This window comes from Coturnix japonica, chromosome 2 (genome assembly GCF_001577835.2).
Source record: "Coturnix japonica isolate 7356 chromosome 2, Coturnix japonica 2.1, whole genome shotgun sequence".
NCBI lineage: Eukaryota > Metazoa > Chordata > Aves > Galliformes > Phasianidae > Coturnix > Coturnix japonica.
The window spans coordinates 65,741,976-65,751,755 of record NC_029517.1 but is presented as its reverse complement, the minus strand read 5'-3'; the positions used below and the strand labels follow the sequence as shown (position 1 = coordinate 65,751,755).

The window sequence follows — 9,780 nt, the reverse complement described above, 5'->3', positions numbered from 1 at the left end:
TCCAATCAGCCTGGGCTGGTGAGAAAATACAGTGAGGAAAAAGGTGAGAAAAAGAGTGTAGAGACATCTGATGAGTTATATGAGGAAAATCTTGGACTAAGTTCTAAAGTGAAAGCAATAGTTTTTGAAGTCAGACTAAAAATCTTCCCTAAATATGCACTGAAAATATCCCTGTGTTGGACTGTGTGGTATCATTATCTTCAAGTGGACTGTAATGAACCATGAATATGTGAATGTACATACAAAGCCTGAGGTCTCCCAAGGTACCAGAGTAAACAATACGACTTTGAGGTGTCCAGCTCACCCAGTGCTTCCTATCAATGTCCCAAGCAGCAATGCCACTTGGTGAGCACCTTTGAGTACTCACACAGGTATTTAAATATGCAAATACAGGCTGGCGAGCCAAATTCCAGGTATTTGCTTTTAAAACTCTGAATCTTGTTGTATTAATATTGTATCCTCACAGGGCCAGAGAGCCCATGACAACTGATAGCCTCTCTCACAATTAGGTCTGGCTTTCCATTTAGCTTTCACGTGACTGCATAGTGCCACATGGAGCAGGAATTCTCTCTCTTTGCAGCCTGTCAGAACAGTGATTAAGCAGACAAAGGGATTGATTGTTTTTTAATGAAATAGTCTATCTGGTAAAAATGAAGTTGAGCTCACTGGAGACTGTCCATACTTTCAGTCGCTGCTTCAGAAATTCATGAATAGTTTCTTAAAGAAAGGAACACTCTTAAAGACTAAAATGTGTTTTTAAATGCATTATGGTGAGTTCTTTATTCACAGTATCATTTAAAAAACAAAAGCCAAGAGCAGAATTTGTTCATTTTGCCTGGAATGGATCAGCTTGATTGACAAAATGCATTGTTAGTGGGAGAGGAATTCTTACTGAGACTTAAATATTTTGTTTCCCCAAACTCACTGTCCTTTGCAGTCTTCTGCCCGTCCAGTTAACCAGAAGACCAGTTATTCACATAGCTCTGCCTCTAATTCATGCAGCTATTAAAAAAAAATAAAATCATCCATTTATGTCATCATAAAAAAAAGTCTAGATTGGAAGAGGCCTCTAGAGATCATCTGGTCCGACCTTGCGTTAAATTATTCTTAGTCTAACTTCTGTCAGGACTTGCTTGACAGTCACAGGGGCCAGTTCAAACTTATCACGGGCTGCTAACAAAACAACAGCTTCAAGCCTGACCAGAAACCTGGGAAAAATTGAACTAAACTTTCTGGTACCTCCTGAGCTAATTTTCCCCACCCCCAAGTGTAATAACACTTCACTGAAGAGGAAATGGAAAAAGCCAGCTACATAGAAAAGCATGGTATTGCATGATTGTAGTGGCAGCAAATTATAGTATTTCATGGTCCTCTCTATGACCATGAGGTTCTCCTCTAGCTCTTAGAACCCGGGCTGAGTCTAGGTTACTTGACAGGGAATAGCACTGGTCAACTCTACTGCTTGGTGTTAAACTATACAAAGCAAAAGCAGTTATAACCTTAAGCACAATTATTTAATTGCAGTGTTTAGCAGATTACAGGTCTAGAACGCTATGTAAATATCAGGCTGGATTTAATGCTGTGCCCTTGGAGGCATGGTGCTGAGATGGCATTGCCTTCTCATTGTCTTTCCACCTGTCACCTTTGTGCAGAATGGTAGCAAATGGTAGCTACAGGAGTGCTTGCATTTCCTCTGTCCTACAGTAGCATCACAGCCTGTTCCTTCTTCTGTGACTGCTGGAGGGAAGTATTCTCTAGAAAAACCTCCACCTACTTTTGAGATGCCTTCTCACACACCTCCATGTTGAGAATAAAGGAAAGGAGTGTATATAGTCAGCTATGTGTTCAAGACAGCCTCAAAGTCTGTTCCTGGAATTTGACACACTGTGCAAAATACAGATTATTTAGGGATGAAATAGCCTGTGCAGAAGCCCATCACATTGCAGCTTGCTTGCAGCTGGCCCCTAACCACCTTAATTCGCACGTATGATAGAGCTATATTGACTTTTCCATTCCCTTTCCTCAGATAACAGTACATCACCTGAAAATGAGTTTGTGAACTGAGTTTTGCCTTGAATAGCTGATGAAATATTTCCAGTTTAAAAAGTTCAAGTATTTTTCACAGAGGATTTAGTCCTGTGTAGAGCCAGGAGTTGCATTCAATGATCCTCATGGGTCTCTTCCAGCTCAGGATATTCTATGATTCTATACTCTTGTGACTCCGATAGTCCATTTTTTCCATCTGTCAGGCCATTTTATTCCTTTCACAGTCATATTTTCAGTGATGGACCATATTCCAAATGTTATCATCCTGAATAGACAATTATTCAGGAATAAGCTGTTGTGTAACTTTCTGCTGCATGCTTTCCATTACTACTCTTATAGGATGGAGACTTGGTGTTGCTGTTAAATGTTATAGTGACCCAAGGGAACTGACTGCTTACTCAGATTTACTGATTTTCAGACACCTAAATGGCTACAGTGGGTTCTACCCTATTTTCTCTTCATGATATGCTGACCTTTTGCTGATCATTCCTAACCATCATGTTTGTTTCATTCCCATATTTCTCATGAAATTAAGGTCATCTGGCAATTTGTGCAATTTATTTGTTCCTGAAAATGCTCAGTTTACTTGTGACTACATCCAACCAGCTCCTTCCTCCTTTCTTCACCTCAGCAAATATCATATTTGCCAGAAATTTTAACATTAGCCTAGTGGTAAGTCAAGTAGTCAATAAGGAGACAACAGAAAAATATTTAGGATCACGTTACCTGTACCTGGAGTAAAGGATGGACATTTCAGGTGCACCTGAAATCAGGGTGAGTTCCCATTGGCTTTTTTTCTTTCTTTTTTTTTTTTTTTCCCAGACGTATTTAAATCCACAACACTTGGGAGAATTCCCAGGTGTTCAGGTGGGCTTGGTGAAGTCTGTGCCTGGCAAACTGCTGTGGAGGAAGCACCAAACCGCCAGGAGCCTGCCTGCCCTCTTGGGCTGAAGGCAGAACACGAAGGCAGTTGCTCAACCTTGGATGAATGATGAATGTCACAAGAAATCCCTTAACAAAGGGCTATGTATTTAGTGTTTTATCATAGGCCTGCAAAGCAAACGTTAATCTTTTCCAGCATTCAGATCCTCAGCTATTGTGAATAGTTAATTTGCTAGTGGCTTACAGCTGTTTGTACTGCTTGGTGCTCACCACGGCCACAGAACTATAAGGCTCTGGTCCAGCTAATCCTGAGAAGAGCTCTGTGGGATGGCACTGCTCACATTTCTACAAGGTAGGTGAAATTTCTAGCCCAGGCATGCAGAGGGAATGTATGTCAGAACAAATTAGTCTGTGCTCTTTCTGGGATGCCAGTTATGCATGCAAGCTTCAGAATCCAGGCGCAGGGCTATCCAAGCATCCTACCATTACATGATCCACCTTGCACCCGGCCTCTTCAGAGGCTGTGATAGTCTGTGGCTTTTGAATGGAAGATGAAAGGAAGGCTAATTGCCTTCTCCTGTACCCTGCGCAGTAGTACAAAGGCTAGAGGCAGTCTGACCCTAAATGTTGATGTTTCAGGTTGAATTGTCTCCAGATGATGAGGAGTGCTCATTTTTTTTCTACCATCCCCAATACACAAATCCTTTTTCTGAGCTAGATTATCTCCTAAAATCAAAAGCCCTAATTAATTCTACCACTTTATCTGCAATAGGCACTGTTAACATCTCATATCATGCTCCAATAAATTTGCCCACAGAGATTAACAATGTTTAAAAAGAAAAAAGAGGGAAAGAAAGCTTGTTCAATTGAAGACCAAAAACTATTCTAATTAGCATGGGTATGGTATGGTATTAACATGGCTATACTGCTTCTGGCAGCAAATTAGTATCTCTGTGTAGTCTCCTGCTGCACCACCTCCTAGCTGCAGAGCTGGGCTGGACATATCTGTCATGGTGCTGCCTGCATCCTGTGAGGAACATCCCACTGCAAAATAGAGCAAATCTGCTCCTCATCAAAATCCAAAGTAGAGAGAAGCCTTTGCTAAGGGATGAGTTACTACTGAAGGTAGTTCAGCTGTGGCAGGGCAAAATAGGCGTTTTTTTTGCTCAGGCATGTAAGTGAACAAAATCTTCGATCTGCAGTATGCAGACAAAAAGGGTTTTTGGAAGGAGCCACCTGGGATATTAACTTGATTATAAAAATACCAGCAAAAGCATCAGTAACACCAGTCTGTTAAGAGAGAACTGAGGCTTTTAGAACAGTCTAGTTTCATTCTAAGGAGCTGTTAGAATACTGGCTGGAGAGACAGTAAGCACAGATGGAAAAAAAAGGAGGCAACTGCTGGGAATTCATGTTTATGCTGCCTGTGAAGAAAATGGGGCCTATGACATTGGCATTTGCATCTGATGTAAAGATTTGCATGAAGTATGAAGCTAGAAATGTGAATCAAAACTGTACCTTTTTTTTTTTCTTTCTTAAGCAACAAGAAAGTTTATATGTAATAATTCAAGTTGTGTGTCTGTGGTTCCATGCTTTCTGATTCCAACAGGAACTTGAAATGAAAATGCCAAACCCAGTATACAGGGCATGATGGATCACCATGTATGCATAGGAATAAAAAGGGTTGTCATTGGAAGTAATTTTGCGTTGAATTACACAATGTGTAATCCAATTGAAATCAGCAGAACAGCACAAGGTGTAATGTAGTGTGCAAAACGTGTTCCATTGCATGCAATTTCGACAAAAGGGATACTGCACCACTCATCTCAGTAATGTGGTAAAATTGAATTTGTGAAAGGTATGGGGAGAAGAACTGTGAAGAGTGGATGCATTTTATAATTGGGAAATATCCTTTCGGAAGGTGACTGGATATCTGTTTTAAAGGCTAATTTATAGCATTTGGAAATTGTTTGCTTCATAGTAGTACTGTTGAAACCTAGCTTCTCGCTGTTTCACCAAGTTCCTTTGATGCAACTGCATAGGATCAGCTAAGCACACCAGCCTGGTAGCACTCAGTCTCCATTTTCCCCACTGACCTATGTCATGTTATCTAATGGTGCTCCTAAACGAACTGCAACAATAGTAAATCTTTCTTCAAGTTTTCAGCCAGCAGCATTTCCCCAGGAAAACAGCAGGTCTTACGCTGGTTTTCTTTAGCACAGGGCCCTCTGTTGCCTGTAGGAAAAGGAATTAATCCCATGCTGTACATCTGCACAAGGAGAAATGTGGTGAGTCTTCCAGGAGTGGACTGGGGGAAAGTGGGTGCAAAAAGTGTGGTGTTGCCCAAGGGCTGGGCAAGGCCCAGCATGGAGCAGCATGGGCATGGGCCATGCTGCTCAGGCACATGAATGGCCCCTTCACCAGCATCTTGTCAAAGCTGACAAGTGAGATTATTCAAGACTTGCAATATAAACATCAGACGCAGTTATGTGGTTTGCTCATTACCCATCATCTCTGGTGAGGATAAGGAAAATGACAAACGATACCTTTAAACTTTAAAAGTCAAAAAGAAACTTGTTGATGGTAGTATTTAACAAGCTGTGTTTTCAAGATGCAGTCCCTTGTTCAGGTTCTTGCTGCCTGGCTCCAAGTTTGAAGATGCCATTATAGCCTATTTTTTCATTGAATTCTTCCTAGTGCTTATTAAAATTGGAAGTTCTGTATGTAAAACAGCCCACTGATATATTTGGTGGTAGTCTGAAATGACTTCATGCTTCCCAGCAATCTTATTCTAGATCTGTATCTAGAACAATATAAATAATATTAATTTACACCTATAGGTAATGGTTTTAGATCTAAATCCAAAATAATAGTAATTTATCTTACTTAAGGCACTTAGCTTTTATATGTAATGTAGATCAGCTTATATATATTACAGTGAAGGCATTTGTAATGGCCACAAGTGGAGGCAGACATACCTAATACTATGGTTCAGGAACCACAACCAAAAATCCAAATTAAAATATAATTCCAGGTTAACTTGTAATAATTTTCTATTATTTTCTGGCAAAACGAGAACAGAATCACAGTTAATTTGTGGATTACATACCAAATTGCTGTCTTATTTAAAATGAAAACTTTCTTTCAAAATTTTCATAAGATGTGTGTAAATCAAAACTTAAATCAGTAGTGGAATATAGGGGACAGTGCAATAACCACCTGTCATCAAAAATTCTTGCTGTACCCATGACGTGATATTAGTGTGGGCTGTCTGATTTCTTTGTGGAGTAGGAGATCTTGCAGAAGCACAGCTTACTTGCACCGTTTCTGTGGAATTCTCAGGACATGGACTGTATAATTGACTACAGATATCTTACCTTAAAAGCCATCTTAGAGTTTCATCCAGTCCTAGTAATGCACGTTTAGTCCCATGGGCTGTGTTCAAGTATTATGCTAATTTTATTAGCAACTCCCCTTGATTTAATTAAACTATATAAATTCCCACCTGGTCACTATTGTGCCAACACCCTTCCTTCCATTTTTATTTGAACTTATAGATAACTCTTGTTTTTGCTCTTTGGTTCTGATAATTCTGAATTATCCATTGTGTTTTCCACATGAAGTAGCACAATTTTGCAAGGAGTGAATAGAGTTTCAAACTCAGTTATTGGGTTTGAGTGATCCTCTGGTTCAAAGCAAACAGAACACATTTCCAAAGTCGGCTAGCTCTTCACAGCAGCAGATATTCAAAATAACTTGCTGTTTGAAAGCACCAAGCTGTCTGCTGCTGTTCAAAATACCTGCGAGCAAGCTCTGTATTAACATTTGCTTTGCTGTGTTTATACCATGAAACAGAGCAATGTGAATTCCTTAGTGGACTGTTAATTTACATGTTATACACTTTCAAATATTTCCAAAAGCAAACGTGAAATGATTAGTAATCCATTCACGTGCTCACAAAGTGTTATTAGTAAAATGCCTTGGGCAGTAAGTTGTGTTGGCGAAAATTGATAATTTTATATTTTAAATCTAAAGTAACCTTCCCTACCCCCAACAAAACCGAGGACCAGTCCAGAGTCCAAAGCTGCTGGTACTACCTGGAGCTTTGTTGTTCATTTCTCAGTGTATGTTGAGCTGGGAGGAAAACAAAAAAGTAAAATGAGATTAGAGCAGGCATTTGAGGTTTGCAGGGATTTCTTCTCTTCAGAAAGCCTCTCTGTAGGTTTTGTGTGGTGTCCTGTACTTTAAAATAGCTCATTCTCTTAAAAGTCATCATAAGGGGGTGATTCTGGCATTTACCAGACTTTCCACCTATAAGGATTTTAAAGTCTGAACATTGCTCTGGAGAAATCAAGCCTTATTCTTTTTATTTTTGTGTGACTTTGTGTCTGCAGTTATCCCGGCTGAGCTAAAGCCCTGAATGAAAAGCCTCATGCTCCACAGAAAACAGTTAAGGTTGTGCTTTTTTAGAAAGGACCAAAACCCAATCTCGTTAATAGTTTTGTCCATGTATCTCCTTTCTGAATAATACTTTCCATGCCTTATAGACTCAGATACAACATGACACTTCCTCCTAAATGCCAATTATTCTGTCATGAAGAGTTGTGCAAAAGTCTGCTCCTCCAAGCTTAGTCCCAAACCCAAGGGATAAAGAATATAGCGTATTAAAATTCACTAGAATCTGTTGTGATATAAAGACCATGCAGAAACCCTGTGCTAGCTGAGTACTGCTTGTATGTTTGCAGCGCATACTGCCAGCTATTTACATTTATGACTGCGAAGTAACCGAATAAAGATGTATCATCATTTTCTTCTTTAGCACATGGGTGGATTGTTTTACCGACATGTGGAGGGGTGTTCATATAACATCATGGTGCTTTGTGATAGAGAAAAACAATTACAGTGAATAAGGTAGAATGGCTCTGTTATTGCAGTACATAAGACTTTGATTACATACTGCCAAGATTCATACCAGTCTAGTAGTTGTTGACAGATAAAGTAACAAAAATGAAACTCATTTATTTTTTCTTTATTGCGACCTCAAGGTAAAGCAAATTTTCAGTTCTTGTACTTACTACACTGAAGGAACAGAGACTGACAGTCAAAATGTGCTGGTCTAGAAATATAAATTAAACCTAGTTTCATATCAAAGTTTCATTTAGTCTCTGAGAAGGAGTTGCTGCTTGGATTATTTTTGATCCTAAAACAAATATACTGCAGACTACTATAGTGTATCTTGGATGAGTTAACCCCCTCACACATTTAGCTCTTATGTATTAGCCCTGCTCAAAGAATTTTTTACAATTTATTATGGACTTACTTATTCTACTTTTTATCTCTTTTTAGAGAATTTTTAATTTACAGTTCCTGAAAGCAAAATGAACGTAAGGGTGATTTTTCTTGAAGGAAAGACATATTTTGAGAGAAAGCTCATCCCTTTCCCTCTTTTTTAAAAAAAATAATTATTTTGGCTGATAGTACTGAGAGCTCCTCCAGGCAGCTGGATGATGTGTTGGTCCTCGATAAGTCTAACAAATGACTTTTTTGGTGTGTGAACTTGATTAGTTTCTAAAGAGCAGATACAACTAGCTGTTGAAATGGAAAGTGCTAAAATGAGTGTTTTTATCCCATTAGAACCTTGGATTAGCTACCTAGCCCAACTAAACATTATTGCTGTTTGGATTAATGAGGCAGTTTTCTAGTATCTCCTCTGTAATTAAACACTTCTCTGGTTGACTACAGTATTAAAGATGCACCAGACGTTGAAACCTCAGTGGTGAAATTTAAAACTGTTGAAATTGGAGGGGTCATCTGTGAAACACAAATTCATCTGCAGTATGGGTAATTCACTTGTGAAATGTGTTTCAAGAATAATTTGGCTTATGTTGGAGATGTTGATTTTTTATTTTTTTTTTCTTATCATTCCATCATCTAAATTTGAGAATTTTTTCTCATTAGTTCTCAAGTAAAAGTAACATAAAGTGCACTTGTTTCCCGAATTACCTTTTCTGACCTTTCACAAGATGATAATTGCAGTACTAGTAGGCTTAGAAGACTTGTTAAAAAAAATTAAGCTTATAAAGTAGCAAAAAATGCCCCTTTGCTTGCTGGTGTCGATTTCAAAATTAACATTTTGGTTCATGTGCTTCTAATAATCGCTGACCCTTACTTCGTGTGCTTTCCACAGGAAATGAGTACAGCAGAAATTACTTTGACCTGCTGATGGATGAGGAAATAAACCCAAGGCAGTGTGGGATGGAGGTCAGTGAAGAAGGTGAGGCAGAATTAAGTATGTAATTTTGGTGTCAGAATATTCTTTTCCATTCATGAAAATGAGGTGACAAAGATCACGTATGCAGTTCCATTTAAATATTGAGGTTTACAATTTAATTTATAAGTCTTACCTGCTCTGAACATGATAGGCAGTATGCATAGTCTTTGATCAAGGACAGTGAGTTAATGGACAGGTAAAAGTGAGGCAGTGCTGTATTTACTCTCCCACCATAGCAATAATAACAAACACTCCAAGAAAACTGTCTGTGTACCACGTTCTCTTTAATTAACATAGTCTTCAAGTGAGTACCAAGCTGCAGGTTTTGCAACCCAAGGCCTTTGTTCGACAACAATTTTGTTAATAAGTTGAATGTCTGTTTGCTTAACAGAAGATAAATCCCAGTGTCCAGAGTTCCCAGCATAACAGGAGGCCTCTTTGGGTTTTCTTTTTACTAGTTTAGCCAAGATGTTCAGCTTTGTTGTGTGTGGGTGATAGCAAGAAGTGTGGGAGGGTGTGATTGCAGTACTGGGAGAAAAGAATTTATGCATAGGTATGAGACAGATTAATCAGGAGGTATT

The 9,780-nt window shown here is 38.9% G+C and overlaps 1 protein-coding gene across 2 annotated transcripts in view; it reads left to right on the top strand.

Moving 5' to 3' along the window:
* Positions 1–9,780, top strand: part of OFCC1 (orofacial cleft 1 candidate 1) — a 177,832-nt gene that overhangs the window by 21,698 nt on the left and 146,354 nt on the right. The window contains exons 1-2 of one of the 2 annotated variants that reach the window (XM_032442494.1): positions 2,880–3,280; positions 9,116–9,202. In XM_032442494.1, coding sequence (XP_032298385.1) covers positions 3,256–3,280; positions 9,116–9,202 — 112 coding nt within the window. In that variant the 5' untranslated portion in view covers positions 2,880–3,255. Of the gene's footprint in view, positions 1–2,879; positions 3,281–9,115; positions 9,203–9,780 lie in introns of those variants that run through there. The other variant, XM_015854505.2, reaches the window with a different exon arrangement.